The sequence below is a fragment of the Micropterus salmoides genome, unplaced genomic scaffold, assembly GCF_014851395.1.
Source record: "Micropterus salmoides isolate LMB-PRFRI ecotype aquatic unplaced genomic scaffold, ASM1485139v1 Ms_hic_scaffold_16, whole genome shotgun sequence".
NCBI classification, from domain to species: domain Eukaryota; kingdom Metazoa; phylum Chordata; class Actinopteri; order Centrarchiformes; family Centrarchidae; genus Micropterus; species Micropterus salmoides.
The window spans coordinates 16,757,857-16,770,315 of record NW_024040707.1 but is presented as its reverse complement, the minus strand read 5'-3'; the positions used below and the strand labels follow the sequence as shown (position 1 = coordinate 16,770,315).

General features: G+C 40.8%; 1 protein-coding gene across 2 annotated transcripts in view; it reads left to right on the top strand.

Annotated features, from left to right (window-relative positions):
• Nucleotides 1-12,459, top strand: part of cacna2d3a (calcium channel, voltage-dependent, alpha 2/delta subunit 3a) — a 131,444-nt gene that overhangs the window by 88,087 nt on the left and 30,898 nt on the right. The window contains exons 13-25 of one of the 2 annotated variants that reach the window (XM_038723463.1): nucleotides 393-410; nucleotides 4,089-4,160; nucleotides 4,865-4,945; nucleotides 5,554-5,628; nucleotides 7,515-7,598; nucleotides 7,697-7,768; nucleotides 8,453-8,514; nucleotides 8,620-8,687; nucleotides 10,507-10,552; nucleotides 10,961-11,058; nucleotides 11,184-11,277; nucleotides 11,540-11,635; nucleotides 11,795-11,916. In XM_038723463.1, coding sequence (XP_038579391.1) covers nucleotides 393-410; nucleotides 4,089-4,160; nucleotides 4,865-4,945; nucleotides 5,554-5,628; nucleotides 7,515-7,598; nucleotides 7,697-7,768; nucleotides 8,453-8,514; nucleotides 8,620-8,687; nucleotides 10,507-10,552; nucleotides 10,961-11,058; nucleotides 11,184-11,277; nucleotides 11,540-11,635; nucleotides 11,795-11,916 — 988 coding nt within the window. The remainder of the gene's footprint in view (nucleotides 1-392; nucleotides 411-4,088; nucleotides 4,161-4,864; nucleotides 4,946-5,553; nucleotides 5,629-7,514; nucleotides 7,599-7,696; nucleotides 7,769-8,452; nucleotides 8,515-8,619; nucleotides 8,688-10,506; nucleotides 10,553-10,960; nucleotides 11,059-11,183; nucleotides 11,278-11,539; nucleotides 11,636-11,794; nucleotides 11,917-12,459) is intronic. The other variant, XM_038723464.1, reaches the window with a different exon arrangement.

Here is a 12,459-nt window from a genome sequence, read left to right as displayed (position 1 = left end):
TATCAACACTGCATGGAAATGGACTCTTTCTCTCTGCGATCCTCTTCATATTCCTCATATTTTACCTTTTTCTGTCTTCCTCTGCTTATTTGTTTCTCTTTGCCTGCATTATCCCATTCCATTTATCACAGTCAAAGTACATTTACCCAACACTGACTCAACAGTAACAGCTTAAGTGTTGTTTCCTCTGCTGTGACCCTCCCAACCATAAAGCTCTCCTCTGTCACTGTTTTTAAAGTTGCAGTCAAAGTCAGTGTCAGTGGACTTTACGCGCCCACTGGTGCTGGCACGCCATTCAGTGGAAACCGCACTGAAAGGCTTTCTTACAGTCATCCACAAGCGCATTGACCCTTTCTCTCCTCCTCCCCTCCTCCTTAACCTGTTCTCTTTAGCTCCCCCAAGCACAAAAGGTAAAAATTCTGATTTGAGGTCATCACTGTATTGTGCTGTGTTGAGGCCTGGTGTGTGTTCATGTGCATTTCATGTGCATGTGCGTTTTTGTCTCTGATCTCTGCCAGACGACGGCACAATTTTGGGTGAACTAACTACCATACTGACCCATAGCATTTTCTTGTGTGTCAGTGTCGTATGTCGCTCCTCAACCTCCTGAGTCAAACCATGCATTGTGGTTGTCATCGGTTCAGTTGAACGCTCTCCTCTGCACGTCTGATCAAGCACACGCACACACGTTTGTGCACACGCTCACACTCATTGATCATCGGTGATGCTATGTTGGCCGTGCTTTGCCAGTGTCTCCAGGGCTGGCAGTGTGACCATGTGTGTAAATGTGGGGCTACGTTTTGCTCTTTTGCCTGTGTGATTTTGTGTGTGACAACAAGATTGCCTGTGTTATTTGTTTTGGTGGAATTCTCCAGAATAAGCTGTTTTGTCATCTTCTGGGTGAAAATCCAATAGCCTATAATGACTAGCGGGATGATCTGTACTGATGCCTTTTTTATCGTTTTCAGTGTTTTATTTTTCAGTGTTTTATGAATCATATGTGGGCTGAGATAAGCAGCTCTATAATCATAACAATGATGATGGCGGAACAGAAGAGTGCTCTGCCCCCCATCAGCATGAGCTGAGCACAGAGCAGTCCCATTAGACAGCTGGCAGGCCATATGTCTGACATAGTATTGTTAGCGTGATAGACCAAGCTTAGTGACATTGATGCGGCTCAGCAGAAAACAGAAATAGATATCACATTGTCAGACATGATAATTGGGATTAGCGAGGAATCTGCACTGCTTCTTTGGATTTAATCACCCCAGCACAGCTCTGGCCTGGGTGCGAGGAGCGCACATACACAGCAGCCCGTTGAAAGTAAAACAGACAGTGACAGAAAGACATGCACACCCTGAGTGGTGATAGTGTCAGATAAGAAGTTAGCAAAACTCTTGGGATTGGCTCAGTGTGAGGAAAGTGATGAGCATGTGGTATTTATGTTCATGGGCTGTATCATCTTTCCAGATGTATCCGTCATCATATCTTTTATCTCTCCTTTCCATCCCTCTCAATGCAATCCAATAATCTCTCTACCCTAGCGTATCTTTCTTTCTTCCTCTGTTTCACTTTGCGTCACCCTCTGCGGCTTCATCCATCATTCTCTGGCTCATTTGGCTTTGTTTCCCACTCTGTCGGATGAACTGACACCGGAGTGCAGGGATGATGGGAGGGAGGTGGGGGTAAGAGCAATGTGTCAGTGGGCAGGGGTAGATCTTTGAGGACAAGTGTAGTGAGGGTGAGAGTAGTAGTGAAAGTTGGGAAGAGAATGTAAAGGAATTAAAGAAGGATGTGAGGCTGAGAAGAGGGTTTTGCACTGAAATTCAAAGAACAAGGTCGATACTTGCTAAAGCATGAAGACAGACAAATGGGGAAAGATGAAGATGAGAAATTGAAGTAGTAAGATGTTCTAAGTGTCATGACAGATGAAAATAAACTCCACCATGTCAAAGCAGAAGCGTGCAAAATATTGATTTAGGTAATTGAGAGAGTACATACATATATACCAAAGCACCTGTGCAGCAGAAACGTGTGTAAGGTCTGTGCCAGCTCTTTCCCCATTGTTAGTTTTCCCACATGAGACCACAGGGGGCTTTGGCTCCAGGGCTCACACACCAACATCATAAAACCTGGTCTCCAAGGAAACAAGGGTCACCTCATCCACCAAAACACAATTTGTCACAGCAACCTAGATTACGAGGTGTCCTGAGAGACACCAAACACGAGGCAAGGGTGTGTATCTGAGCTCTCTAAAGGGGTGTAAGTGTGGTTAGGTGTGGGAATTTGTGTCTGTGGGGAGCGAGTGTATTAGAGCCCAGAGGGGTTCTTTTCATTCTCTGACCCACAGCAGGGGAAAGAACTTACACACCCCATTTACTCTGAGTGATACAGATAAAGACACAGAGGCAATGGTGATGCAGATGTGTTCAGTTCTGACCTTGCATTAGAGGTTGCAGGTTTTGTATGATAAGTCAAATTCTAGATACAGAGCACTCCCTTAGGGACTTGGGGCATGCTCACGTTGGAGGACAGTTATCTAGGGTCCAAGGGTGTGCTTCATTTTTCTCCCGGGTTAGGATAATGAAGCACAGGTTTAAAGGTCTTTCCACCACTGGGTAGGGCAAGTGCAGATCCTCTGTAGCTGTGCTGTTGGCTTTGAATCCAACAGATGCAGTTGCTGGCTGCCTTTCTCCATGTAGCTCTTGCTCTCTGCTTAATTACACTATGCCATTTCTCAGAGCAGCTGGGCGAGACAGATTTTCACCAAATGCACATATACCGAAAACAAACCATCTTAGATTAGTGTTGAATTACAAAGAGTACACATTTGATGGGACTGCTCAACAACAGTTTGTGTGGATAGACAATAAATGTCAGTCCATACATTTAAAGACCATTGATATATGATCCAACAGACCTGAGCTTAGAAATAGATTTTGTATTTTTAGATGAGCCTCTGCTCGTTTTCCCTGTCCTTTCATCGATCCCGTTCTCCAGCGGCGAGGCTGTCCATTGTTACAGCAGCTGTAAGGTGTGCTTTGTTCTCTCTTTGATGTCTAATACTGCATCCTGGATTGCTATTACCAGTTGTCTGAGCTCAAGTCACCAATTCCCCTTTCCCCAGTGTCTGAGGGAGACAGAATGGATGCTAGTTTCCTGTCATTACCTATTATTACTGGAGGTAAAGGGGGTGGGGGTGGAAGTGAGTGATGGCTGAAGGAGAGTGTACAGGGGGCATGTAATGTCCAGCTAAGAGGATTGGAAAATGGGGTAGTTCCCTAAGAAAAAGTACTACCGTATGCTGGGGTCTGACATTTAAGTCAGTCTAACAGAGTCTAAGAAAATAATTCTCCATTGATTGCTGCAGCTGAAATGGATCATGTGTGCCACCCCATCAAACTTAACCCAATTGTGGATTTTGTCGAGGGATTCATATTGCACTTAATGGACCCATTACATGTAGTGACTTGAACATAAAGTGCGTGAGTGACTGACCTTTAGACAGTTTCGACATCTCTGAGTGGACAAGGTCAGACCACGTTTTGCCACACGTGAACCCTTCCCCCAGTATCTTCGTAACAGTGTCAAGCTCTCATCTCTAATGGATATCATCGTCAGATACAGACAGCCACTGGAAAGATAAATATCATAATTATTCCTGCAGTCTTTAGGGAGAGAAGATACCCAGATCCAAACTAGAAGCCCTGCCTTTGGATAAGCTTATTCTGCAAGAGATCAAAGGCAGCCTGTGATTGAACACATTTTAAGGCAAATAATAAACATGAATAAAACATGTCATGGAAGTTTTGTAGGTCCCACAAGAAGATAATATGACTAGGCTGCAGAATTCCTATCAGGCTCACTACTTAAGGAATGAAATGCAGCTTGAGATAATCTCTCACTGAGTGTCACTAAGCAAAATGATTTATACAATGTGCATGATGCCATCCAACGTGCTGTATGTTGTAAGTATAACAATAATGTTTCATCATTAGCTTCCCTCTTCTCCCTCCCTCTGTCTCTCTGTCTCTTTCTTACCCTCTCAATTGCTACCTTTCACTGTTCTTCTCTCATGACTCACTCAGTTGGAGGACGGTCAAGATCCAGTTCTAATGACCACAGTGGCAATGCCAGTGTTCAGTACCAAGAACGAGACTGTAAGTGCACATAGAGTGCTATGGACCCAATAGCCTATTCACTGTCACTCCCATTATGTTTCCCCAACATTTTGTTTTGTTGTTTTTTAAAGCAAAGTTGCAGTTTAATTGAAAAACTGTGCAATTACTTCTTGCATAACTACTTTCTAACTAACCAAATTTGCTTTTGAGACAATAGACACAAATTGTGAAATAATGGTTAATTATGTTTGTATCTGATGGACACTAATTTCAGTTTGATAAGAATCTGCAAATTAGAATACAGTAGAGCATCACTAATTGAATATATATCGATTTAATTTTTTTACATCATAAACAGTGGATCTGTAAGAAATTGTGGGTAACACTTTCTATGAATGTTATCGCTATAATGACTTGCATATATTTATAACACGATTTAATGCGTCCATAAGACATTATAACAGTTGTTATAATCACTTACAAACATGCATTAGGCGCTAAAGTTCATAACGTATTATGACCTTTTGATTTAATGTTTTATAACTAATAGTAATACCAGTTTATGTCAATGTGCGGCAAGAATCTCCGACCATGTTCCATAACACATTATAACCACCGACTCTGCCTCGTTATGAATACAATTTAGTCACCATTTACAATTAGTGATATAAAATGGAAATTGTGTTATGTATGTAACCTTTCAAATGCAACTTAAGGATATTTGTAATGTGGTGTGCTTCCAGAGAAACCGTGGCATCCTACTAGGGGTGGTTGGGACAGACGTACCTGTCTCTGAGCTGCTCAAGACCATCCCCAAATATAAGGTACCACTCCCAACATCATTTAGTTATAATTATTGTAAATCACAATGGCTGTATGAGATACCCCTCTACACCATCACACTGTTTATAATCAGAACAAATCTTAGATATCTTTTGTATCTTCTCTATCTGTTAAACCACATTATTTTGCTTTGTTAGTGTGCCATTCACCTGTATGCTAAGTCAGTAAAAAACTAAAGCAGGAATCCAACTTTACAGTGCAGTAATTGGATGCCAACCCCAATAGCAGATAAATCACAGGTTGTGTTAATGTTTTGACACTGATTATTCACGGCTCCTTCCTCAAGTCCTGTAATGACAGGAAAATTATACACTGTGCATACTTACGCATTCTGATAGTGTTCCCCACCGATTTCTTTAACTTGTAGATATGAAGCTTGGTTGGATTTGACATTTGAAAGTGTGTTATTTGTCCAGATGTCGATGAATGGCACCATCCCTGTGTATTGTGCAGTTCTGTGAGTTTCATAGCAAAGACAAAGATTCTGCCAGTAAAACACAAAGAGCTTGATTAGCCCAGATTTACAATTAGGCACAGATTTGTCAAGCATCCATATGAAGCGCGCGTGTGTGTGTGTGTATTCTCCTAGCTGGGCATTCACGGCTACGCCTTTGCAATCACCAACAATGGCTACATCCTCACCCATCCTGATCTACGGCCACTTGTGAGTATTATCTCCAGCCCCATTCAGATGCTCTGGAACAAGTTAACTAAGTGTGAACATTATTATCATAACAACCCCTTTTTAGGGCACGGAGATTGAAGTTCAAATGTATTAATTTATTTTGTAAATGCGACAGAGGAATACTAACTCTTGAGTTCATGTCAAGTCAATTACTGATTTCGTTGTCACATTGGGAAAAGAAATTGGTGAGGAGTTGTGTGTTGCGCGTGTGTGTTGGCTGCGTGGTGGTATGTAGATGAGGACAGAGTGTGTTCCAGGCCTCCACTGTGCTGTGAATAGACAGAGATACAGCTTATGAATGGCTGCGATTAACTCTATTGTACTCACTCACTCCTCTCACAAGAGGATGAGGAGAGAGTGCGGAGAGGGAGGGGAGGGAGATTGTGGAGAGCAAGGAACCTGCTTAACGTGAGAATAGGTGCAGCATGACAAAGCAGGGTGCAACACTGGATGAAAACAGAGAGATATGGAGGGATAACAATGATTTAGGAGAACATGCATAGAGGAAAAGAGTGAACAGACAATGAAACAGACAGATGGTTTAATAGTGGTCTAATTTAAGACGTTAATGAACAGTGTTTAACAACTAATGAGGGGTGGGAGGTTGTCCTCACTGGCAGATGAACAGAGAGGGAGACTGACAAGTACACACATAGAGTAGACGCTAGAGCTGCAACGATTAGTCGATTAATCAATTTGTTGTCAAGTATTAAATGAACCGCCAACTATTTTGATAATCAATTATTCGTTTTTAGTAATTTTTTTAAGTAAAAAATGTCCAAAGTCTCTGATTTCAGCCTCTCAAGTGTAAAAATTATGTCAGTACAGTGCATTTCATTGGGCTGTGAAGATGGTCGACAGACTAATCAGTAATGAAAATAATCATTAGTTGCAGCCCACACCCCAGTACATATAGTAGAGATTATTAAGCCCAGTACTCTGGCTTCTGTCATCTTTATTTAATGTCTACATCAGACAGACTCCTTCTAAATGATCGATAAATAACAATGAATCACAAACACATGCATTTAGTTATCCCTCTCTAAAGAAATTCAAATTAGGCTCACTATCAATGGACAAGTCATCAGTGCTGGTATAGTGCTGAAACAGTCAGTTGATCAAAGGAATAGTTATTCTATTTCTTGCCGAGAGTTAGGTGAGAAATTCCATACTGCTGTCGTATCCATTTGTTAAGTAAGAAGCTACCACCACGGGACAATTAGCCTGGCTTAGCCTGGTTGCCTGGCAAACTCGAAAGACTCCAGGAAGTCAGTTGTTACAAGGTAACAACAATAACTAAGTTAACTAAGTACAATAATTAACTAATAATTAAGTTAACTAAGTACATTAATTAACTAATAACTAAGGTAACTTCCTGTTTTGTGTACTAATTAAACAAATGAGATAGAGCATGTTAATAGTGAGCTTTTAAGGTGCTGGTAGGTGGATGTGTTTTTGTTTTTTTTACTTTGGACAGAGACAGACTAGCTGTTTCTCCTTGCTTCCCATCTTTATGCAAAGCTAAACTAACATTCTCCTGTCGTGACACAAAATAAAAAATGTCCATTATCATTTGTCATTTATTTGGTGCTTTCAGCTCCTGAAATGATGTTTTATGTGGTTTAAACGGACTACTACTGGGTTTTAAACAAAATAAAAGAATTTGGGAATGTCACCTTTGGCTCTGGGAAGTTGTGTTTATAGGTATTTATGACTGTTTTCCGACATATAAATGACAAATTAAAATGTTATAATGTATAATAGATTAATTGATTGTGAAAATAATCAGTAATTGCAGCTCTAGTGTGGTGCAGTATATGCTTTGTGTTTAATTTTCTTCAGTACCTTTGTCTTTGTGTGTCCAGTACGGTGATGGTAAGAAGCGAAGGAAGCCAAACTACAGCAGTGTGGATCTGTCTGAGGTGGAATGGGAGGATAAGGATGACACGGTGAGACACTTGCAGTAAATCTACATTAAGTTTGATCACAGTGCCCCTCACAGTAAAAATCTGACGTCTGAGATTTGGTATGTGCTTTGTGCTGCTAGCTGAGAAATGCCATGGTCAACAGGAAGACAGGGACCTTCTCCATGGAGGTGAAGAAGAGTGTTGACAAAGGGGTGAGAAATTCAAAATTCTGAAATTTACAAACACACACAAACAAGCACTTTTCTGATGGTTCCAAAGGGCGTGCCAGAGAAAATACTCAGCAGGGAGAATCCACTCTTCCAAGGGGTTGTTACACTTGGCACAGTGATGTACAGGATTGACTTGGGGATTTTGTTTCTGATTTTGTTTGCTCTGCATGCACTGGTGTGTGTCTGTGTGTGTGTGAGCCCCTTATCTCCACCAAGCACATGTTGAATACGGGGAGAGACAGCAGCCCAGTGATTCTTTTTTACTACTTGCCTATCAGAGAGAGAGAGAGAGTGAGAGGCATTCAGGTGTGTATGTGTGTGTGTGTGTGTGTGTGTGTGTGTGTGTGTGTGTGTGTGTGTGCACTGCATTTTCAAAGCTTAGTAAAAAGCATTATACGTTACCCTGATTATTTAGCATTCAATATGTAAATGCACACACACGCATACACTCAAATGTACACACATGTATATTCACAATCCTTATCCAAATACTCAGCAAAACCACATCCATCCTGCAGAGTAACAGGTCGTCTTGCTAACTACCAACCACATCATAACCTCTCTGCACCACTAGATGGAGCCAGACTGCAGGAAATCAAATCAGAAAACCGCCATTGTACTGCCTACTGTAATATAATGGAACTATTCATCTCTTTTTTATTTCAGAAACGTGTCCTGGTGTTGCATAATGACTACTACTACACAGACATCAAGGGGACTCCTTTCAGGTAAGAAAATTGGAGACATTCTGTGTGCAGTGAAAAAAGTTTAGAATGGCTATGTACAATAAAGAACTGGTGTGTTGTAATTTGACAAACTTTTCTTTTTTTTAGCCTAGGGGTAGCTCTTTCCAGAGGCCATGGGAAGTTTTTCTTCAGAGGGAATGTCACAGTGGAGGAAGGTAGGAAATCCTCCCTCCTTCCTTCTCTGCTTTTCTCACTTTTCAGTCTTTCATTCATTTTTTCCTCTTTCATCAAAAATACTAAGGCCACATTATACATATAATACCATATATATGTATGTAATCCTCCATTACAAGTTATTGTTTTGCTGTTTGCGCTTGTTAGTTAAAGGATCATTTTTATACTTTTAAATCTGGGCCCTGTTTTCACATAATTTGGTGCTGAAATGACTAGTAGGTACAAAAAGTAGATGACTTCAGCCGGCAGGCACGAACCAGCTGCAGTGGCTGCAACGCAATTGTGTCCTTCAAAATTATGTCGACAAAAAGTGCTTCTTTTTGCCACTGACAGGCTCAGACTGTTATGTAAGGTATCATGGAAAGGATCCCTACAAGTGACTCCCAGTGGCACCCTTTGTTTTTGACAAGAAACTCTGAGAGGCGAGTTGTTGCAGGAAGATGACGGTGAAAAAGTGGGGTGAGGAGTTTGTTGTGTACATACAGGAGCTGCTAGCAAGACTTCATTTCCTAATGTTACTCCAACACAAGAAACTCCTCTCTCCAACTCCGACTCACGTTTCCACCATCGTCTTCCTGCTAACAACTGGACTCTCACGAGATTTCAGAGCTTGAATTGTCCTTGAACGAGACTTCTGCTTCTCATTAAAAATAAAGGGCGTCACCGTGAGTCGCTTGTAGGGATCCTTTCCATGATGTTGTCAGACACCTGGGATAACAGCCTGAGCCTGTCAGTGGCAAAAAGAAGCACTTTTTGGGCACACTTGCCCTGAAGGACCATGTTGAAGCCACAGGGTACCCGCAGGGTCGCAGATACAAAAGCTTTTTGTACATACTAGTCATTTGGACACCAAAATATTTGAAAATAGGGCCCAGATTTCAACATACAGAAATTGTCCTTTAATTTAGTTAAAGCTAATGTGCCTAGAGAGCACACCATACTTTGAGGTGATTATAGTTCTTACCTTGTTTATTGTGTTCGCCTGTTTCATTTTTTGTATTTTGTTCAGTACACATTTGAAACAAACGTCTACAGAGTTTTCTTGAAGCATGTGTCAACTACACAATTACACTCTATAGCTGAGGGCATTTTCAGGAAATAGAGGGAACCCCACTAACAGTTCTTAAGTATCTCAAGTAAAAGAACTGATGCAGAATGGCTCCTTTAAGACCTTTATATTATATTGTGGGTTTGTTATTGATCAACATGTAAGCAGCACTGAGATAGAGGTCTACTTTATATATTGTTGGGTATACAAAATGTAATATATAGTAGCATATCATCGTTCTGTCTCTCTCTCTCTCTTTCACTCTCTCTCTCACACACACACACACACACACACCACAAACATTCAATATTAATGTAGTGATAATGAACTTGAAAGCCACAATTGGACAGGAAGTAAAATATTTCTTTAGTGGCTCCTTAAGTGTGTTGTACTTGTCCATGTCTTGACAGTGTGTATGTGTGCCTCTGTGTATCTTTTTTCATGTCCAGCCTCATGCATGTTAATATTCATGTGGTGCTGGTGGTGGTGTGTGTGTGTGTGTGTGTCTGTCTGTCTGTGTCTGTGTGTTTCTCTAAACATGTCCATCATGCGGAGCCCTCTGAGCATGACTTGGCTCTTCCTGATCTAATCAGGCCTGTCACATCCATTCAAAAAAGAAATTTTTCACCCCTGGTGTGTGTGTATAAGAGCGTGTGCATTTGAGGTGTAGATGCCGACCCCTATTATTATGAGTTCATATTGAGCGCTTTTGCTCACTTAGTTTGAGATATATAGTTCTTATTTTGTTACAGGACTTCATGACTTGGAGCATCCTGATGTAGCGCTGGCAGATGAATGGTAAGAGTATCTCTACACCGCTGTACGTTTCCGTTCTGACAATGTTATTCTCATCCCTTATTCAACTGACATTGTGCTTGGACTCTATCCTAAATATGCTTCCTAATTACAAAATCAGAAATTTAACTGCAGTACTAGAGTTATATAATAACTTTGCAATATGTAAGACTTTGACTTGATGGTTTGTGTCACTTGATGACTTGTGGTCACCAGGATTGGTAACCAACATCTAAACAAATTACAGTAAATGCTTTTCAAACTAATACTTGTAAATAGGAAAACCTTTTGTTATACTTCACATTTTTTTCATCATAGATGCCTTGTAATGCAAAAGTAACTGAAAGTTGGGTTATATGATTAGGCTTGCATTGTGATTACAGTCCTTATTGTCCATTTTGTTTATTGCAGGACATACTGCAACACAGACGAGCACCCTGAGCACCGCTACCTGTCCCAGATAGAGGCTATCAAACTATACCTCAGTGGGCACGAACCCCACCTACAATGTTAGTTCTCATCTAACTCATAGCTCATCTCCAAACCCACCATTCCTCTCTCTGCTCATAGAATTAATCATGGTCAGTGCTTAGTTGATGTGTTTTGTCTGGTTTGTGTAAAAATATATTATTAGGTGACAAGGAGCTGATTCAGGAGGTTCTCTTTGACGCAGTGGTGACTGCTCCTCTAGAGGCCTACTGGACGAGCCTCGTGCTCAATAAGTCTGAGTGCGTCACCCATACTACTCTTCTTCTTTCCATGTTCTTTTTGAAAACAGAAGATGTTTTTTTTATCGACTCCATCCATCTTGTAGTCAAAAATCATTTTTGCTCTCTGGATTGGTAATAGTAGTGTTAATAGGTTACATAATAAGTTAACTGGTAATAATTGCATGACATTACTAAAAATCTAAAGGGATAGTAAAAGCTTCTGTTCTGTTTTAATGATGCTGATAGCAAACTTACTATATGTATTTGTCCTACTACACAGGAACTCTGATAAAGGTGTGGAGATAGCCTACCTGGGCACAAGAACAGGCCTGTCCAGAATTAACCTGTTTGTGGTGCCTGACGAGCTTACAAACCAGTAAGTATGCTAAGTATATGTATTCGGTCTGTATGTATGTATACACAGATATAAAGCATGTTGATTTTCACTTTGTTTAAGATTCCGCTGAGTATGTATTATGTTTTCTGCATGCATCCTCTGTATCATCATCACATCTGTTTTCCTGTCTGCTTCAAGAGACTTCCTCACAGCTGAAGACAAAGAGGGGGTGTTCAACGCAGACCACTTTCCCCTGTGGTACAAGAGAGCAGCAGAACAGGTTCCTGGTACCTTTGTCTACTCTCTACCTTTCAACACAGGTTAGTTGTGAATTTAAACGTTGAAAAGATGATGAGTCAGTTCTCCCCCCAAAGCCGACTCTTTAGGGAAACGTATTACTTAATTACTTACATTTACTTGTTACTTTTTAGTTACCCTTACTAGTGTTGTCAGGGAGTTTACTGAAAAAACAACAGGCAAGAGTTATAAGACACATTATAAGGTAATTTAAAAGAAGATCACAGTTTGCTAAATGCCCAAATAAAACTGTCTATTTTCTGGTATTAGTAAGATACTTTCCTTTTTCACCCATATTTGGGCGTTTTCCCATTCATCTCTATATCCCCTTCTTCTCTTATTAATTCTGGGCCGTGTTCTTGTGGACGGGACTGATTGCTGTGGGTTGAAATAAGATATGTTAGGATGAGGATCAGCCCTTTCCATAGTGACTTAGCCAGAACACACATACAGACACACACACAAACACACACACACACAATCACAGGCACCTCACACATATGCAGTTTAACTCTAAGAAATGGGTTCTCCTCCAAAGAGAGACTATGTTCTCATCCGTCCTCAGC